This window comes from Lynx rufus, unplaced genomic scaffold (genome assembly GCF_022079265.1).
Source record: "Lynx rufus isolate CCGP_SWC_20201006 ecotype Redwood Valley unplaced genomic scaffold, mLynRuf1.p SCAF_3, whole genome shotgun sequence".
NCBI classification, from domain to species: domain Eukaryota; kingdom Metazoa; phylum Chordata; class Mammalia; order Carnivora; family Felidae; genus Lynx; species Lynx rufus.
Window position 1 is genome coordinate 38,086,724 of NW_025814845.1, and position 21,830 is coordinate 38,108,553.

At 37.6% G+C, this 21,830-nt stretch overlaps 1 protein-coding gene across 4 annotated transcripts in view; it reads right to left on the reverse strand.

Annotated features, from left to right (window-relative positions):
• The window catches only part of FRYL (FRY like transcription coactivator), a 303,326-nt gene that overhangs the window by 184,093 nt on the left and 97,403 nt on the right, over positions 1–21,830 (reverse strand). For 3 of the 4 annotated variants that reach the window (XM_047091763.1, XM_047091761.1, XM_047091762.1), the window contains exon 3: positions 18,217–18,348. Coding sequence is in view for 1 of the 4 variants with exons in the window: in XM_047091760.1 (XP_046947716.1) it covers positions 15,195–15,414 (220 nt within the window). In the remaining 3 variants the exon portion in view is untranslated. Of the gene's footprint in view, positions 1–15,194; positions 15,479–18,216; positions 18,349–21,830 lie in introns of those variants that run through there. The other variant, XM_047091760.1, reaches the window with a different exon arrangement.

The following is a 21,830-nucleotide window of genomic DNA, read 5'->3' on the forward strand; positions in this document are numbered from 1 at the left end:
TCCAACCTATTTGTAATTGGAATCTGAAAGGAATGAACAGAAAATATTCCCTACGGAAACAATAATTTTCTAAAATCGAGGAAAATTATCAACCCACAAATCCAAAACTGCCATCAAACCTCAAAAAGAATAAACACACATACACACACACACACACACACACACACACACACACAAACCATGCCAAGGCACATCATAATCAAACTGCAGATAACCCAATGACAAAGAGAAAATCTTAAAAAGCAGTCAAAGAAAAAGTAAGTTACATAGAGAGGAAAAAAGATACAGATCAACACAGATGTTTCATCTGGAACTATACGAGGCACTATCATGGGCACTGAATCCCTAAGGAGTTTCTCTGGTTGGTAACATTTCACCAGTAATGATATTGCTGAAAAGCTTAAAGCATGAAACTGATGACCTGTAATTCTATATCCAGTGAAAATATCTTGCAAAGATATACGCAAAAGTTTTCTGAGACAGACAAAACCCAAAAGAATCTGTCACCAACAGATCTGCATACAAAAAAATGTCAAAGTTCTTCAGGCAGAAAGAGGATTATCCAAAATGAAACTTGAATTCACACCATTGATGAAGAATGCCGGGAATGGTACACCTGCATTTTCTCATTTTAAATTTCTTTAAGTTAATTGGCTGATTAAAGCAAAAGTGGTTAACATACTGTCAGGTTTAATAACATATGCAAAAATAAAAATTCTGACTACAATGGTACAAAGGATGGAGGGGAGAAACAGAAGTATAAGATTTTAGGTTCTGGGGCGCCCAGGGTGGCTCCATCGGTTATGTGTCCGACTTCCGCTCAGGTCATGATCTCACACTTCGTGGGTTCGAGTCCCGTGTCAGGATCTGTGCTGACAGCTCGGAGCCTGGAGCCTACTTTGGATTCTGTGTCTCCCTGTCTCCCTGCCCCTCTCCTGCTTGCACTCTGTCTCTCTCTCTCTCTCAAAAGTAAATAAACATTTTTAAAAAATTTAATAAAATCTTTAAAAAAGATTTTAGGTTCTTACATGATACATTAAATATTATGTTATTATTTGAAAGCAGACTGTGATAAGTTGAAATTCATTTTGAAAGCTCTGGAGCAACTAGTTTGAAAAAAGAGTTAGTTTTTTTTAAAAAAAGCCAATAAGAGAATAAGTTACAATACTAAAAATATACAATTAGTAACAAAAGACGGTAACAAAAGAGGGAGAAAAATACAAACCATGCCACTAATTCTGCTAAATAGAAATCGTCCAAACACTGGGTGCAAGCGGCCTGTCAAATGCTAAATGATGATTTAGTGAATAAAACAGATCTCTGTGCCCTAAGGAAGGTTAGGATACAAGGGGGCAGAGAGACAGAGAGAGAGAGAGAGAGAGAGAGAGAGAGAGAGAGAGAGAGATGGGGGGTGTCCCCACAAATAAACATGCAAATATACATGACAAATTGTGACTAAGACTGTGACTAAGGCAATAAAGTGGATCTACTGACAGAGGAAAACAGTCAAGGCCCTACTGAGCTAAGGTGGTCAGGGATGAACACTCTGAGGGGACGATACCAAATGTCCAATCTGTTCGGCAGTGTATCTCCCGAAGGATGAATCTTTATGCTTAAACCCAAAAAAGAAAATAGGTTAAAATCAAACTAACTCTGGCTGGCCAAGGATTAAGGTGCTAAAGTCATACCCACTTGGTTCTTTCACTTACCTGAGGACATGTGCCAAGAACCCCTGAAATATCCAGAGGGCCCCCACGAAACATTGAAATTGGTAATCGGATAGCATAGAAGAGTTTTGAGCAGGAACGAGGCCAGACAGACCAGCAGACTGGTTAGGAGACTGTGTTCTCCTGAAGTCTCCTGAAGAAGTTGCTGAGGTGAGAGACACTAAAGGTGTCTCCGAGGTGAGAGATACTAAAAAAGTAAACAGTATACCTACAGGAATCAGGAAAAAAGCAATAAAGATAGGAATAAGAAGAGAGATTCCAATTTTTCCTACTAGATACTTCTTGATGTATTTGATGACTGACAGGATAAGGGGAAAAAAAGCAAAGCTGAAATCTCAAAAGTGAGCCCTAGGTTTAGGTAACCACGTGGGTCACGGCGCTAACCATGGGAGAGCCAGGTGTAGGTCACATCAAGAAGAGTTTGGGCTACATACATCTAAAGTACAAAAACGATGTCAGGACTACAGATAAGAGGATACAGAGACAGAAGAGAAGCAGACAATCTACCCCACAAGCTCTCTAGCTGTCTTTTCCATTGATGAGGGGGGAAAAAATGAATTCATTATTTTCAAGTACCTGCTAGCCAACAATAACCACAAAGTAATGGATACAGCAGAACTGAAGAAAATTCAAACCAAAAATAAATAATAAACAAACAAATAACAGAGAGAGAGAATTCAAATACAGAGAGAGAGAGAATTCAGAGAGAGAGAGAATTCAAATACAGCACTATGAGAGAGAGCCAACAAAATAAACAAGTCAGTAATGAAGGGAATCTGCCCCTGAAATGCATCAGAATTCCACCTTGATTTCTGGTAGTAAGGTTTGCAGGTGACATCCAAATTAATTGCTCATTTTGGAAATGCAAATCTAGTTTCTGAATTAACAGCCATAGCTGTAAGAGGATTTCTAATAAAGACAGGTTTTATACAAACGTCACAGACTGGACCAATGCATCAATACGTTCACAAATTAGCAACATAAAATCTGTAAAGGAGCATTTTAACTAAGCTCTATAATTTGAGGTGTGGTTACCTATGCAGCAATTATATTACAATTGTGTGTGCTGTAAGGTACAATTACTGCTACCTTCCTGACACAGGGTATTTATTAATAGTCCAACTTGTTCCTAGCTTTTGGTTTAAGTTATTTTTATACATTTCACACATTAAAAAAAAAAAATTGCTTCCTCTGCTTAAAATGAAGCAGTCCAGACCCTGTAATCATATTTTCTTCCTTGCCTTCACAAACCATACCAATTTGCTATCATTTGGTCCAGTGCTAAGATATTATTATTTCTTGAATGAGAAGAAAACCTGTTTATGAATAGATTTAAAATTCATTCTTGAGGTCGTATCTGGAAATCAGAAATTATTTTCAATTACCTGAAATAATTTTTGACGATACTGTTAATAAAAGCCCAGAGTTAGAGGCACCTGGGTGGCTCAGTCAGTTGAGCGTCTGACTTCTGCTTGGGTCATGATCTCACAGTTCGTGAGTTCCAGTCCCATATCTGGCTCACTGCTGTCAGCACAGAGCCCACTTCAGATCCTCTGTCTCCCCTTTTCTGCCCCCTCCCCCATTCACCCTCTCTCTCTAAAAAATGAAAATTTTAAAAATAAATCAAAAAATAAAAATAAAAACCCAGATTTAAATTCTCTATTCAAAAGGCTACTCACTATTAGATTTGTATTTTTATCGCAATGCACGTAATGTATATTCACTGCCCCAAAAGAAACCAGAATTGTCAATACTAAGATACTTGCACTGCCACTACATATTATAGAGATATACTGGGAAGAAAGGGCTATTATATGCATTATAATTAGTCAATCCGACTGGCAAAAGATAGATAAAATTCTATAAGCTATGAATAGGGTGAACACAAAATGACCAAAGCAGGACTTTTTTGATCACAAAAATAGGCACTATTGATGACATGCCAGAACAGAGACACAAACCACAACTGACCGGGGTCTATGGAGACCTATGGTCACCTTATCCAAAAAGTAAAGGCTCACCATTTCCTGCCAATGCTCGCCTTTCCGGATTTTTCCTGCATTGCCAGTGACACGTAACTTACCATCAACTAGAAGTTTTTATCATTAAAGCCACCTTTGATATCATTCTTAGTTTTACAACAAAGGGGTGAGTCAGCAAGGCTAGAGGAGTAGAGGAGTCGAAACCAGGAAAGGAAAGGAGATGTCAATACATTGCACAGGGAACCAAACGTACAGACAAAAACCACACTTAGCAAATGGAATATCAGTAGGGGTAGGAAGCAAAGATGAAGAGATTGTCCAGCAGAATTAAATGGGCAAGCCCAAAATACAGAAAAAAAAAGTACAGGTAAGCTTTACGTATACTGTACTAAGAAGAATCTGGAAAACTCTACCTTCATAATCTTAATATTCTTCAAAGACCCACTCTAAACCTAGTAAATCAAAACCTACGTTTTTATAAGATCCATAGGTCATTCTCAAGCACATCAAAGTTTAAGAAGAGCTATTTTAAAATACACTGATATAAAAATATCATTCTCTTATTTATGCCATTTTTAGTATACACTTATACTCGTTTAAAAATAGAGATTAGGAAAATTCAGAAGCCTAAGAAATAAATTTTCTGTATTCCCTACAAAGAACTTTTCAGAGATTTTTTGTTTCGCTTTTTTAATGTTTTTTATGAATTTATTTTTGAAAGAGAGAGAACACAAGTGGGGAAGGGGCAGAGAGAGAGAGAGAGGGAGACACAGAACGTGAAGCAGGCTCCAGGCTCTGAGCTGTCAGCAAACAGCCCGACAAGGGGCTCGAACTCACAAACCGCAGGATCATGACCTGGGCCAAGGTCACTTAACCAACTGAGCCACCCAGGCACCCCAGAGGGTTTTGTTTTGTTTTTTTTAATAATTTCTTCATCAACTAGACTAGAAATATATACCAGCTTATACTTCTTTAGAATAGTATAAGAGAGTATCACACAGCTTACCTATTCTTAAATCATTCTTCAGGGAAAAAAAGCTATCAAAAACCTAAGAAAAAGAAGAATTTAGAATTTAGGTAAGGTGACTGTAATTTACACCTGTGATAATGAGGTTATTTTGGATTCTTTAACAATTTAAATGAAGGGATCAAATGATGGAAGGTTCACTTTGCCGATACAGATTTTAGAAAAATATAAAGCTAAACAACAGACTAATCCTCATCTTAATGGCCATCTTTCTACAAAGAATCACCTGAGATTAGGTAATTACCTTTACAGCTAACTTATTCTTTTAAAGTAACAAAAAGACTAGGTTTAATACATTTGATGATTAAAATAAGACAAAGTGTGTTTTCTGTCCACATATGTGGCAGGAGGGAGTGAGAGATGGGAGGAAGGTATACATACTTACGGCCTAACGGACAGGGGATTCCAATGTGGAAAGGTCTTAAAATGATTGTTAAAAGCAACCATTTCAGAGCTCCACATCAGAACACAAAGGGCATACAGGAAATGTAGTAAGCCAACAACTGTTACCTTTAAAGAATAAACTATCTGGCCTTCCACAAAGAGTCACTGAATCACAGATTTTTTGTTGTTGTTTAACTGGAGAGACTGTGAAGATCACATAACATAATCTGTTACATCTTAGATGAGAGACACAACAGAAGCCCAGGGAGGACAAATGATACATGTGGATCCCAAATCAAATTAACAAATATTTACTGAACACCTACTACGGATAAAACACTATTCCGGGGCGCCTGGGTGGCGCAGTCGGTTAAGCGTCCGACTCCGGCTCAGGTCATGATCTCACGGTTCGTGGGTTCAAACCCCCACATCAGGCTCTGTGCTGACAGCTCAGAGCCCGAAGCCTGCTTCGGATTCTGTGTCTCCCTCTCTCTCTCTGCCCCTCCCCCACTCGAACTCTGTCTCCCTCTGTCTCAAACATAAACATTAAAAAAAGTTTTTTTAAATAAAAAATTTAAAAATAGCACTATTCCAAAGGCTACAGAAAATGCAAGTAAGTAAGTGTAGCATTAGATCCCTTCAAATGGATCCCCTTCCAGTCTCTGCTTCCCAGGTTAAGTTACCTGCACAGAACCCTCTGATGTTACCAATATTCTTTCCTATAGTCTAGTTAGGGGTTTGAACACTTGGGTCCACAGGCTAAATTGGGTTCATCGCCTGTTTTTGTAAACAGAGTTTCACTGAAACACAGCACATTCATTTGCAGATCATCTAGGCCCCTTTTGCCCCACAAAGTCATCGCGAAGTATTTGTAACATAGACGTGTGGCCTGCAAAGCCTACAACAGTTACTATCTGGACCTTTCCAGAAGAGGTTTGCCAACCCATGTTCTAGATCATTACTTGTACGACTTGGGGATTTTGTTTGGGTTTTTTTTGTTTGAAGCTACTGGAAGGTTAGTTTTGCCTCAGGAACCACTGCCCACCGAGCAACGTGCTAGATGGTTTCAAAGGAAAAGCCAGGTGCTAAATATGGCAACTGACAGCAGCTCTCAGGAACAAGTAAAAACTTGCTCTGGTCCATAGAAGACAAGAATCAAAGGAGAGAGGACTCTAAAATCCAACAAACATTTACTAGCTGCCTACTAAGTACTTGGCATTGGGCTAGGCTCTGGAGCTACTCACATAAGATCAAGTCTATTCACAAAGAATTCACCATCTGGTAAAAGAAACAACACGTTTGTATTAAATGGAATAGCAGAAGCTAGTGGACAATGAGTTAGAGTCCTGACACAAAGAATAATTAACTGAGCTGGGGGCAAGGGAAATGATTCAACCCCAATGTTGGTCATGCAGAGACCTTCAGCTCCAGTTCCAGGACAGGGCCAGGGAGAAAGGCTTAGATCCATAGGTGCCTCAACCCAAGGCGACCGCCTGTATATGGGTGGAGTTAACCCTTGGCCTGTATGCTGCTTCCCAAACTCCCTTTATAGCACGCTTTATTTTTTGTTGAACTTTTCTAGTATATTCCTTTAGTTACATTTTAAACTTACACTCAGCTTCAGTCATCTTTACCTCTTTTACTGAGCTCTTTTTAAACTTCATCTTTATTTTCTTCAGTGCCTTCTGACAGACATTATTTATCACCTTTTTTGCCTTTTTATGCCTTTATGATTTCAGTATGTTTTGATTAACATTTATTTAGTTGTATATTTTTCTTATCTCCTTTGTTTCAACTATCTTATCCGAGACATAATACCTTCAGTTGACAGGAGGAATTGTAATATTTTAAAAACGAGTATCACCACACCAGATACTCTGGAATGAATAGCAGTTCTGTGATTAGAAAATGGCAGAGAACACGGGGACAGAGAGAAAGCTATTCCCGACCCCTTAAAAAGGGAGACAGATGCATCTTTATTTCAATTAAGTTTCTTGCAAGTCCTTTCTAAAGGCCAAAGTAGTAAAACCCTGACCCTAACTGAAGCCATGCTTAACAGTGCCAATAAAAGAGAGAGAGAGAGAGAGAGAAGAGAGAGAGAGGGAGGGGCAAACCACAAGAGACTCGAGAATAAACTGAAGGTTGATGGAGGGAGGGAGGTGATAGATGGGCATTAAGGAGTGCACTTGTGATAAGCACTGGGTGTTGTCTGTAAGTGATGAATCACTAAATTCTACTCCTGAAACCAGTATTACACTGTATGTTAACTAACTAGAACTTAAAGAAAAAATATATGTGTATATATACACACACACCCATGTAACAAGGAGACAGTCTAAAGTGACCCTTCTTATGAAGTGTTAGGCTAACTTTAAAAACAACCAAGAGAAATTACAAGGTCATGTTGCCACACTAACTTCTAAAAACCTTTGTATGTGAATCACACACTCACTTAGCCGTGGTTATCTGGACGAGCACACGCTGTGGACAAAGAAGGAAGCACAGGAAAAAGTGTTGAAGCACAAGCTCCTGTGAACTGTCACGTAGCTAGCTATAAATCACAAGCTCAAGTTTCTGGAATTATGCACAATAAAAGACCTAGATCCAAATTCCTAGAGTATTTTCTATGATGCAATGATCCAAGGACAAGTTCCAGTTAAATGTGATTCATCTACCTCCAAGTCAAAAATCCAAACGTTTTTATAAATAATAAAAGCCACCGTGCATTATTAAACTATGTGTCAATTCTGCTGCCATCTTTTACAATCTTGAAAGCAATGCTACAAAAGAAGCTATCACTCAAATGGATAAGTGAGGATAACTGGCCTAGAGAGAGAAAGCAGACCAGTCAAGGACACGCAGCCAGCGACCACGGGAGCTCAGCTCAGTCTGGGTCAAAGCCCCACTCCAACTCCTTCCAGAGTACTTCACTGCCCCTCTCCTATCATGCCTGTAGTAGGTCTTCCCAATAGCTCTCCTCTATTATGAGAATGCTCACAGATCTAGACAAGGTGTAAATGTCGGTAAGGCTTCTACATCCTTCAATGATTACGGCTTGAAAAGTACTCCAAAGGCTTTCATAAATAAGGGACCCTGCTTGATTTCATGACACTATGAGAGCCCAATGCTTCCAAATCCCACTTGTATAAGCAAGAAAAATTCCTGAACTCCTTCACACATTTCCACAAATTATCATTTGGGTCAGACCAGAAATTCCAGAGCAGACTGATTATTATTTCAAGCTCAGGTTCTTCGAGGACATTGCCTTGCCCAACATCCTTTTTATCACATTTGAATTCCATACGTTTCTCCAATCTCCTTAGGTCTGTTCTCACTACAAGCATGAGAAGTACCAGAAGAAAACTTCATCTCAATTTTCTCCCAGGACTTTCTCTAAACTCCCTATTAATAGTCCAGTCTCACATGAAGATATAAATCACTCTTTACCCATCCCGTTCCCTTCTAAAAAGAAACTGGCCTGCCATGGTATTCCTCTGCCCAATACAGGGCATATCAAACAAAAATGAGCTATTCTGGAGATACAAAATCTAATGACTGAGAGCTATGGATCTGCAAAAACAAAACTGAAAACAGATCACTTATTAAATAGGAAATCCAGTTAGTAACAGTATCCCCTTTTCTTTACTAGTCAAATATAGACAGCAGCCTTTAAAACTCAACCACGAGGCATTTGGAATTTTACAGCAAGTGCTACATTTTACTTTGTCCCTGCTAGGGAGCTATGCCGAATACCTCAAGAGAGGCATACTAGTATACTATTTAAATGTTTATTATCCCATGGAGTCATTAACACTTTGTAATGAAATGGAATGGTATCCCAATGTGTGTCTCTTAATTGTTTTTGTAAAAGTCACGTGAAACGGCTATTCACTTAATCAGCTTATGTAACCAGAGTGGTATAAAAATAATTATCAACTAGTCATTAAAGTGAAACACAGGGTCTCAAAGAGTAAGGCTTTCTATTGGAATTAAAGTTTTTTTCCTATTGAAATACAGCTCTTAATTAAAATGAAACCACCAAAAAGGATATGTTCTTTAATAGCACAATTAAATTTGATAGATGCACCACTCTTTTAAAAAATAGATTTCATACATAACAATTCCACATCAAATACTGCAATGAGATGGAGGGCAGGGAACAAATGCCTGACTCTACACCAACGACCACCATTTAGTAGCTAGAAAACCTAAAATAATTTGCTTAAGCCACTCTGAAGTTTTAAAACTCTGTATAACAACCTTTCTTGGGGCGCCTGGGTGGCTCAGTCAGTTAAGCGTCTGACTGCAGCTCAAGTCATGATCTCATAACTTGTGAGTTTGAGCCCCGCATTGGACTCTGTGCTGACAGCTCGGAGCCTGGAGCCTGCTTCAGATTCTGTGTCTGTCTGTCTGTCTCTCTCTCTCTCTCTCAAAAATAAATAAATAAATAAACATTTTTAAAAAATTTAAAAAACAACCTTTCTTGGGGCGCCTGGGTGGCTCAGTCGGTTAAGCGGCCGACTTCGGCTCAGGTCATGATTTCGCAGTCCGTGAGCTCGAGCCCCGCGTCGGGCTCTGTGCTGACAGCTCAGAGCCTGGAGCCTGTGTCAGATTCTGTGTCTCCCTCTCTCTGACCCTCCCCCGTTCATGTTCTGTCTCTCTCTGTCTCAAAAAATAAATAAACGTTAAAAAAAATTTTTTTTAGAAACAACCTTTCTCACAAGGTTTTCAGAAAGACTTGGAGAATACTTGCTCATTCAACCAGTATTTATTGAGAAACTATTACGTTCCAAGCCCTGGAACACATCAGTAGGCAGAGGAAACTGTATGCTCAACTTACATTCTACTTGAGGGAGAAAGAGAATAGGTATGCACTAAACAGGTAGACAGAACAGACCACTTAAGTTATGGGTAAAACAAAACAAGGAAACAATGCCCAGAATACAGAAGGTGCTCAAAAGCTTCTTCCATCCGTAATGTTGATATATACTCAGTCCTGTTCAACGTGTCATTACCTCTGTTCTTGGTGAATTATAAAAATCAATCTTATACTATATTTACACTCACTTATTCTTGACTCAAAACAGAATGAACAACAACAAAATTAAAGTTGATTCCATCAGAATAAAAATAACCCAATCTTGGAGATGCAAGGACTTTGCAGCTGTCACAACAGAAGCCTGTGGAAACACACTGCCTGATTCTTAGGATCTGACTCATGACCAAGCCTAATAGTCATTGTTCTTTAGTGGTCAGACAACATTGTAGTATATTCTCGATCAGTGAAGGGCATTTTCTCCCCACCAACTTTTATGCCTGAAGACAGATATTATGTACGCAATTCTACTAATATCTCATCAGTGAAATCAGTCTTTGATCACATTAGAACTCTACACCAAATATATATGGATATTTAAGCACAGTTATGAATAAGATTACATCCCATGAACACCTTGGGTCCTTTTTTTTTGTAATAAAGAATTTGGGGCAGAAAATAAGCAATTTACTTCTTTAACAAAATTGCAATATTACACAACTATATACAGTAGAGTTCCTCTACTATAAATTGTAACTATTAACTAATCATATAATCAAAAATCGCCATTAAAGTTGGAATCAGGGGAAACAAAGATCAATAGGTCCACTGAAGGTTTTATTTTAACTTAAAATATAAAGTCCATGGTTTATTCCTGGCATTTTGATATAGTGCCAAGTCCTTAAGGTGAATTTGCTGATCACAGCGCTGTCTGCCTTGCCCAAAATCCAACCCATGGACATCGTCTATGATTTCCAATTTCAATTTCCTCAAAGTGGAGAGGGAAGTTGAAGGTATCTGATGGAAAGATCCTTCCAGTCTTATACCCTTCTCTGACTTGCATGTAGCTCAAGAGCACTTTTAATTTTTTAGTTTTTTAGGAATTCATTTTCTGGAGTCTGACCACAGCAAACTTGTTTACACCAAAACAACCCCTTCTTTTCAGTCTCATACTTCACTGAATTAGGTAATACCTAACTAAATTGCACGATCACCATTACAAGCGTAATTGGCATAAACAGGTTTGGCTTAAAACACAGCCAACTCTTGGTAAGCCCACACAACCCAACCTGTTGGGTGCAAAAATGGTGGGAAAGGCTTTGGACAGTGTGCAGTGTCAGCCACAGGCATCTGTAAATAGGTTTTACAGAGAAACAGAGGATTTCTGGCAAATCCAGTCAGCTGTTTGAGAATGTCTACAAAATTCTTAAAATATCATGTTGACTTAATATCCAGAGACAGTTACAAAGTGAAAAAAATTACCAAAAGCAAAGAGAAATGTTCAAAATATCAACCCTGAAAACACCTTTAAATTCTACACATATTTTTGTGAAGGAAACCCCAAATATCTATGAACACTTCTAGGGTCGAAAAGTACCAGGAAAATTTCTGTATATTGCAGACTGGCTTATTCTCAATTGATTCTCTCACAAAAGCACAGTTATCAGTCCATATTACAATCTTGCCTAACATCCCTTAAAATGACATTTTCCATTTTGAGTTAACAAGTAAATAACTCGGCACCTGATACAAGTACAAAGAGAGATTCCACACCAGTTTCTCTCCAAAGAATAGTTCCTTCTCTGTATTAGTGATATGAAATCTCTCGATAGCCTTGATCTCTCCTTTTATTACATGAACAAAACTGTAACACCCCTTAGAACTGCACCCAGTCATATCTGCGTGACTTCTGGCTAAACTACTGCATTATCTCTATCCCAGAACCACCAGAAAACAGGAAGTAACATTCACTCAAGCTGAGTTGCAAGCAACCTATTTGCAGACGGCTGGGAATCATGTGTGTCTTATTCTTATCTACAATATAAATTTAGTATCACATCTTGAGATTCAAGAAAACGAATTTGATCAGTAACTTGAAATTGAAGAACCAGACATTTTAAAACCAAATCTCTCTACAGAAATTGCCAAAGAAGTCCTGTAAGTTAATTTTAAGTCACTCTATAAAGCTGAATTTTTTTCTAATTTTTTTAAACTTATTTATTTGTTTGTTTGTTTATTTAAGAGACAGAGAGGGACAGAGTACAAGCAGGGGAGGGGCAGAGAAAGGGAGACACAGGATCCAAAGCAGGATCCAGGCTCTGAGCTTTCAGCACAGAGCCTGATGCGGGGCTCGAACTCACAAATTGCAAGATCACGACCTGAGCTGAAGTCGGACGCTTAACCGACTGCGCTACCCAGGTGCCCCAAACTGAATTCTGTTCTTGAAGAGAAAAACTGGGCAATAGTTATTCCACAAAGAACCTGTAGCCTCTGACATTTCAAACAGATTCTTCAGCACTCCATGATTCTGCTTTGCTTTTGACCGCAATTGGTAAAAGGATAAATACTAGGGAAAATTCTTAACCATTGAGTGCTTATTTGCAAATTAATATAAATTACAAATCTTATTATTACACTTTGTAATGTGTGTGCTGTATTCAAAAATGTGTAAAATAGTCTTAAAAAAAAAAAAGGAACCATATTAAACAAATGGACATAGCAGAGAACATTTAAGCACCAAGTCCAACCATGCAGTCCTTGGAAACTAAGATGATTCAAGACTGAACACTAAAGTAAATTTTTAATAGCTTAAATCACTGCACGTATAAATATATTCATAGGTTTCACATATGCATACACTGTTGAACACAAAACTAAGGGCTGAATGACTTACAGATTTTAATTTAAATGTTTATTTATTTATTGAGAGAGAGAGCGAGAGAAAGAGTGTGCACCAGTGGGGTTGGGGAGTAGTGAGAGAGAGAGAGAATGAGAGAGAGAGAGAGAGAGGAAGAGAATCCCAAGTAGGCTCCACACTGTCAACGTAGAGCCCGTCCCGGGGCTTGGTCTCATGAACCAGGAGATCCTGACCTAAGCCAAAATCAAGAGTCGAATGCTGAACCAACTGAGCCACACAAGTTCCCCTACAGATTTTAATTTAAATTAAGACACACTAATCCTCACCTTTACTTCATCCACCCAAGTATGTGAAGAGCATAAAAATGACTTCTAACCATTACATTGTAAATGCCAACATAAATTTCTTCTGAAAACTTAAATTTCCTTCTCCTTTCTTTTACACAATTGATATTTTTAAAACAAAATATACGGTTTCTCATAAATATGACCCTATTTTTTAAACTGACAAGAAATAGGGAGAATACAAAAAAACAGGGACAAGCCCTGCCCTGGGGAGCTTAAATTGAGAAATTTGTGAATGGTAACTTGGCATTGTGTATTCAAATTTAAAATGTACAAAGAAATTTATACTGAGAAGTAATCATACAGAGGTAAAAAGTGATATAAATGAATATTTGTTACATAATTATTTTTAATAACTAAAAATTAAAATCATTCTAAATGTTCATCAGTTTAAGACACTGATTGAATAAACTATTATATACAACAACAGAGAGCACTTTAAGTGAGACAGAGAGATGTTTATGATGTATTAAAAGAAAAGGCAAGAGGAGTTTGGATAGTAAATCTCATTTTTAAATTCTAGAAATAAAAATGTGCATGTGCATATGAAAATATGGATAGAAAACAGCTATAAAAAACTTAAGAGAGCTTACAAAAACTCTTCTTTCTACTAAATATTACATTAATTTATATGAGCAGTTATTTATTCCCTAAGATTAAAAAGTTAATAATCATGGGAATGCAAGCTGGTACAGCCACTCTGGAAAACAATATGCAGGTTCCTAAAACTAAAACTAGAACTACCCTATGACCCAGCAATTGCACTACTAGGCATTTATCCACGGGATACAGGTGTGCTGTTTCAGAGGGACACATGCACCCCCATGTTTATAGCAGCACTATCAACAATAGCCAACAATAGCTAAAGTATGGAAAGAGCCCAAATGCCCATTGATGGATGAATGGATAAAGAAGATGTGGTATATATATGCAATGGAGTATTACTCGGCAATCAAAAAGAATGAAATCTTGCCATTTGCAACTACGTGAATGGAACTGGAGGGTATTATGCTAAGTGAAATTAGTCAAAGAAAGACAAATATCATATGACTTCACTCATATGAGGACTTTAAGAGACAAAAGAGATGAACATAAGTGAAGGGAAACAAAAATAATATAAAAACAGGGAGGGAGACAAAACAGAAGAGACTCATACATATGGAGAACAAACTGAGGGTTACTGGAGGGGTTGTAGGAGGGGGGATGGGCTAAATGGGTAAGGGGCACTAAGGAATCTACTCCTGAAGTCATTGTTGCACTATATGCTAACTATTTGGGATGTAAATTTTAAAAAATTAAGAAATAAAATTTTAAAAAGGCCATAATCATACAAAACGTTTTAACATTTTAAAGTGTTTTAATCAAAAATGTAAAAACTTAGAGCATTTTTCCATATTCTTCCTAAAGGATTTTCCTGTCTTAATATTTGCCAGCTGCTATACATACAGCTGATTTTTCTCTTAATTTATAAGAAATACTATTCTCTCAGACTTTAAAAGACACCAAATTCAATATTGCTGCATTAAAGAAAACAAAGATACTATGACACAAAATAATCATTATATTCAAAGATGTGACTTTTTTGATATTTTACTCCAAATAGTCACTATCTTTAGAACAAAGAGTGGGATATATATATACATATTTTTTTGTAAGAATGGGATATATTTTTTAAACAAAATAAGTGGCTTCTATAGTGATAGATAAAACCTGTATCTTAATTTTCATTTACATATCCCATAGGTTGTACCAGTAACATTGTTTCAATAAATACAATACTTTGTTCATCAAAATATTTTCCAAAGATCACCAAACTTTTTACTGTATTAATGGCTTTATCTTGATCCATATCATCAATATTTCTCCATCTAAACTCAAAACAAAAACTTGGATACTATAAAAAAAATTAGATCAAATAGACATTTACTATATTAAACATTTTTAATAAACTTGATCTTCAAAACAAAAACGTATGCTCGTTAGAACGGTACTTACAAAAATAATTTTCCTTTCCTAAAGTATTTTAAAGAATTGAAAATAGTACATTTTTACTTTACCTAGTTGGTGATGCTGGTGTTTGTCATAATTAGTGTGACAGAAATGGATTCCATCTTTCTCATCTACAATCTTCTCTGATGAAAGTAAACTAAGACGTTTCATCTTAAGTAATCTTGGGGAGCTTTCCCGAAAACTATCTCTAGTGTCCAAAACCACATCTCCCGAAAGAATGGGAGGAACGACTCTCTTTAAAAAATCCATTTTAAGGTTCTTCTGCATTACTAGATCCAAAAGCACACAGAAAGATGGTTGCACCAGCTTCCCGGTGAGAAGGGAAGGTACATTCTTTGTGTCAAAGAGCAAAAAACTGTCATTGTGTACTTAGGTGGTGCTAAATGCCAGCAAGTCAACTGCCAGCTGTTTTGAAGCTGATTTGGACACCATTTGCTGTTCGTACTGATAACAGGCCAAACAGCTAGAGACCATGAAACTGCACTTCATATACACATCTAGTGTCCGTGTACAATGGGTGTTAACGGCAATACTGAGACCATAAAATATTTAGCGTCCTCATCTAGACTTTAAAACCTATGCTGTGATAATGTTCAGGCAAATTTACTTTCGTTTGAGGCGTGTCTTTCTTTTAAAGAAACTTCCAACAAAAGAGCAAAACAGTAACTTGAATTTCAAAAGATAATTCTTATCATTCTGAAAATACCCTGATCACCTCAGAAACATCAAGTGTTATGGGACATTGAAAGGAGTATCTGAAAACTTTACACTGTATTGTGAACATTCTAGTGTACTTTTAAACACAAAATCTTCTCCTTACAGTCAATCGTAATGATCAATAGTAGCAATGAAAACGTTGGCATGAATTACCAAGAAAAGATGGATAACTTAAAAATACATGGATCTAAGAATATAAAGTTGAAGAATTTAAAGTATATTTATTTAGTTCTATAATCCCGGACATCAACCTTACATAATTTAATTCCAAATAACTGAGCATTCTACTAAATATTTTAAAATAGCAAAAGGCAGATGATCCTATTGTCTTCACATCACCCAGAAGCACAACAAAATATGCAAGTGAAAGGTGCCTATGTAAGAATTTGGGAACTGAAATCAGTATCTTCTTTTCTCCTTTCCTTTGCCTGCCCTCTGGTGGGGTACTAAGTAAGCAAGAAGGACATAAAAATACAGAAGGATCAGATAAGGCGTAAACTCCCTAAATAATCAAATTTAAAACTTTGAAGGATATACATGTTAATCATGAAAAATAAATAAATGTAATTCACTCAGTGAAACACAAGTACAATCTCCTTCTTCTAATAGTCAACATGAAGAAAGTAATTTACATATTTTAAAAGATGAAGCATAAAAGAGTCTAAATAGGCATCAGAAAAAATTGTCATGTATAGGAACACCCAGCTTGCTCAGTCAGAAGAGCATGTGACTCTCGATCTTGGGGTTCTTATGTTCAAGCCCCATGTTGGGTGTAGAGATTACTTAAAAATTTAAAAAGTCTTATAAAAAAAACTGTAATGTAAAAACAAGCAAATTTCTGGTCCTGAATTGCTGAGTGTAATCCTTATTAAACACTTATTCTACAACACATTAATTATGGTGTAGAATCAATTATTTTTTATTTCATTCATTTAAAAAGTAATAATTGAAGGTCTCTACATGCAAGGCAGTAAATAATACATTAGTAAAGTTCAGGGAAATTTTAGAGGATTTATTAACACATATCCTGTCTCAGGGAATCCTACAGTAAAAATGAGGGAAAAACAAGGAAATCAAATGAAAGACTAAAGCAGGACCATACTTACTAGAAAACAAGTTGACTTTTAAAAAAAGACTTCTAAGATACTCTCTTAACCCTTGAGCATAAAAGGATAAAAATTCGTATCCAAACAGCCTATTCCCCACACACAGAAAAAAAAACAACAGGTTAGAACCATAATCCATATGCCTCAGTACCGAGAAGCTGTCACTGTGTCTTCCAGGATCTTCTCCCCGCCTTCCCCCTAGGATCTCATATTCTTTACAACTCCTGTTAGTGGTTCTCCTTGGGCCCCGATGCAGGTCCTCCTTATCTTATGGAGCCCAGAAACAGTGGTTTATAGCAGGCTGATTATAGAGGGCAAGTTACCTCCATGTTTGCTCATGATATAGAGGACAACCACCTGTGTCTCCAATAACCCCATTGCTAAGCTGCACTTTCATCTGGGGAAAGGACAGGCAAGGCTTGGGTGTTACAGGAAAAAAAAAAAAAAAGAACCCTAAAAAAACCCACAAGATATTACTCAGATTTCTTTCATTCCACAAATATTTGCTGAGCAGCTTTACAATGGCCTGTGCAAGGGCATTGAAAATAGGTCTCTGTCCCCAAAGAGCTTACTATTTACTTATGGAGGGAAAGAAACCCTCACAACTGCAGAACTTCCTGTAGGGTGGCCAAAGCTTTGTTAAGTCTGAATTGCAATTCAATTTCCTCTGCCTAATCTGCTTCCTAACCTCCTCTCTTTACAGGTGTTGATCCCCAATGAACATCCTGGAAGCCAAACTCCTTTTCAGCATCAGCTTCGGGAAGATCCATCCTGAGACATATAGCAAGGGAAAAACAAGGCATTCCAGAGGCAAGACTGTACCCACTACTAGCTGAATCTGTGAGCAGGAAATGCCATAAAGCCTTGTTGCATGTTGATATTTCTAAGATCTTTGGTTGGTTATCACAACTTCCAACTCCTGCCACAGTAGTCGGGATTAGAAAATTATAGAAGCTCCTGGGTAGCTCAGTCAGTTAAGTGTCTGACTTTGGCTCAGGTCATGATCTCATGGTGGTTGAGTTCGAGCCTTGCATCAGGCTCTATACTGTCAGCACAGAGCCCACTTGGGATCCTCTGTCTCCCTCTCCCTCTGTCCCTCCCCGGCTCACACACACGCTCTCTCTCTCAAAAGTAAACAAACATTAAAAGAATTCTAATAGAAGCTAGTGGCTCAAATATAGCATTTAAAAATCTTTTTAGCCTTCATAGTCACTATTTAGCCTTTAGAATATTGGTATAATCTTACCGGAGAACTTAAGACAGTAATTTCTTGGTGGTAACTTGAATCATCTAATCCTGACTGTGGGACTCTTGAGTAGTTTTGAGAGTTAAGCATTTAGGTGCTAATCATCCAAGATTCAAATAAATGGCTTCAGCTCTAAAGAAAAACAAAATACAAGATTTATACATAAGACATGCTTATAAGTACATTTGTTGCTCATATCCATCTTAATTTCTGAATACATTATATAGCAGTGTCACCTAGTGCTCCCAGTATCCTTTCAACAATGTTGCATTAGATTTTTTCTAAATCTTTACTACAAAAAAATCCAAACTAATGCAAAATTATTCAGAATAGTATAATGACTCCACCATTATAAACTCCCAGCAAATCATGTTTCATTGATATATCCCACCTACCCCTCAACCCCTCTACCACCACTCTGGATTATCCTCAAACAAATTCCTGACATTATACCACTTCATCTGTAGATATTCTGTATGTATCTCTAAGGTAAAGATTTGCTTTTTCCAAAAAACTGCTAGAACTGATTCATGATTTCAGCAAAGTCACAGGATATAAAATCAATGCACAGAAATTGGTTGCATCTCTATACAGCAATAATGAAGCAGCAGAAAGGGAAATCAAAGAATTAATTCCACTTACAATTGCACCAAAAATCATAAAATACCTAGCAATAAAACTAACCAAAGAGGTGAAAAATCTATACACTGAAAACTACAGAAAGCTTATGAAAAAAATTGAAGACACAAAAAAATGGAAAACTATTCCACGTTCATGGATTGGAAGAAAAAATATTGTTAAAATGTTGATACTACCCAAAGCAATCTACATATTCAATGCAATCCCTATCAAAATAACACCAGCATTCTTCACAGAGCTAGAACAAACAATCCTAAAATTTGCATGGAACCCCAAAAGACCCCAAATATCCAAAGCAATCCTGAAAAAGAAAACCAAAGCTGGAGGCATCACAATTCCAGACTTCAAGATGTACTACCAAAGCTGTAATTGGGGTGCCTGGGTGGCTCAGTAGGTTGAGCGTCCGACTTCAGCTCAGGTCATGATCTCACAGTTCAAGAGTTCGAGCCCCATGTTGGGCTCTGTGCTGACAGCTCAGAGCCTGGAGCCTGCTTCAGATTCAGTGTCTCCCTCTCTCTCTGACCCTCCCCCGTTCATGCTCTGTCTCTCTCTGTCTCAAAAATAAATAAACATTAAAAAAAAAAAACAACAGGGGCGCCTGGGTGGCGCAGTCGGTTAAGCGTCCAACTTCAGCCAGGTCACGATCTCGCGGTCCGTGAGTTCGAGCCCCGCGTCAGGCTCTGGGCTGATGGCTCAGAGCCTGGAGCCTGTTTCCGATTCTGTGTCTCCCTCTCTCTCTGCCCCTCCCCCGTTCATGCTCTGTCTCTCTCTGTCCCAAAAATAAATAAACGTTGAAAAAAAAAAAAAAAACAAAGCTGTAATCATCAAGACAGCATGGTACTGGCACAAAAACAGGCACTCAGATCAATGGAACAGAATAGAAAACCCAGAAATGGACCCACAAATGTATGGCCAACTAATCTTTGACAAAGCAGGAAAGAATATCCAATGGAATAAAGACAGTCTCTTCAGCAAATGGTGCTGGTAAAACTGGACATCGACATGCAGAAAAATGAACCTGGACCACTTTCTTACACCACACACAAAAATGAACTCAAGATGGATGAAGGACCTAAACATAAGACAGGAAGCTATCAAAATCCTGGAGGAGAAAGCAGGCAAACACCTCTTTGACCTTACCTGCAGCAACTTCTTACTCAACATGTCTCCAGAGGCAAGGGAAACAAAAGTAAAAATGAACTATTGGGACCTCATCAAGATAAAAAGCTTCTGGGGGCACCTGGATGGCTCAGTCAGTTAAGTGTTCGACTTCAGCTCAGGTCATGATCTCGAGGTTCGTGAGCTCAAGCCCTGCATCGGGCTCTGTGCTGACAGCTCAGAGCCTGAAGCCTGCTTCAGATTCTATGTCTCCCTCTCTACTCCAACCTTGCTCACACTCTGCTGCTGTCTCTCCCTCTCTCTCAAAAATAAATAAGCATTAAAAAAAATTGTTTTAAGATAAAAAACTTCTGCACGGTGAAAGAAACAATCAGCAAAACTAAAGGCAACCGATGGAATGGGAGATGATGTTTACAAATGACATACCAGATAAAGGGCTAGTATCCAAAATCTATAAACAACTTATCAAACTCAACACCCAAAAAACAAATAATCCCGTGAAGAAATGGGCAAAAGACATGAATAGACACTTCTCCAAAGAAGACATCAAGATGGCTAACAGACACATGAAAAAATGCTCAACACCACTCATCATCAGGGAAATGCAAATCAAAACCACAATGAGATACCACCTGACACCTGTCAGTATGGCTAACATTAACAACTCAGGCAACAACAGATGCTGGTGAGGATGCAGAGAGAGAGAGGACCCTTTTTGCACTGTTGGTAAAAGTGCAAACTGGTACAGCCACTCTGCAAACCAGTATGGAGTTTCCTCAAAAAATTAAAAATAGAACTACCCTACGATCCAGCAATTGCACTATTAGGTATTTACCCAAGGATACAGGTGTGCTGTTTCGAAGGGGCACATGCACCCAAATATTTATAGCAGCACTATCGACAATAGCCAAAGGAAGGAAAGAGCCCAAATGTCCATGGATGGATGGATGGATAAAGAAGACGTGGCATATATATACAATGGAGTATTACTCGGCAATCAAAAAGAATGAAATCTTGCCATTTGCAACCACATGGATGAAACTAGAGTGTATTATGCTAAGCAAAATTAGTCAGAGAAAGGCAGGTATCATAGGATTTCACTCATATGTAGAATCTAAGATACAAAATAAATGAACAGAAGGGAAGGGAAGCAAAAATAATATAAAAACAGAGATGGGGAACAAAACATAAGTGACTCTTAAATATACAGAACTGAAGGTTGCTGGAGGGGTTATGGGTGAGGGGATGGGCCAAATCAGCAAAGGGCATTACGGAAGACACTTGGGATGGGCACTAGGTATGTAGGGGATGAATTGCTGGATTCTACTCCCAAAATCATTATTATATTATCTGCTAACTAACTTGGAAGTAAATTTTTAAAATTTAAAAATTGTAAAAATAAATAAATAAAAATAAAAAAGATAAAGATTTGCTTTTGAAGCATAAGCCAATATCATTACAATATCTACAGTAAATTAATAATAATTTCTTCATAACATCAAATGCCAAATCAATGCTCAAATTTCCTCAACTGTCTCATAAGTGTTTTCTTTTTTTTAAAGTCTGTTCTAATCCAGATCTAAACAAAATCCATACAGGCAACTGTTACTGGGTCAATTAAATCCCTTTTAATCTACAGTTTCCCACTCCCTTTGTTCTCTTTGCAGTGACACGTAATGCTTTTACTAATGTCAATGACTGAACTAACATGTCAATACCTTCATTAAGCAATAATACATTTAATATATTTTTATTTTATTTGCTAAAATAAATAGTTGGCAAAACAGTTCATATATCTACAAGGCCTAATATTTATCTCATCTACAGAGAAGGTTTGAGATACATATTCTTCAAAG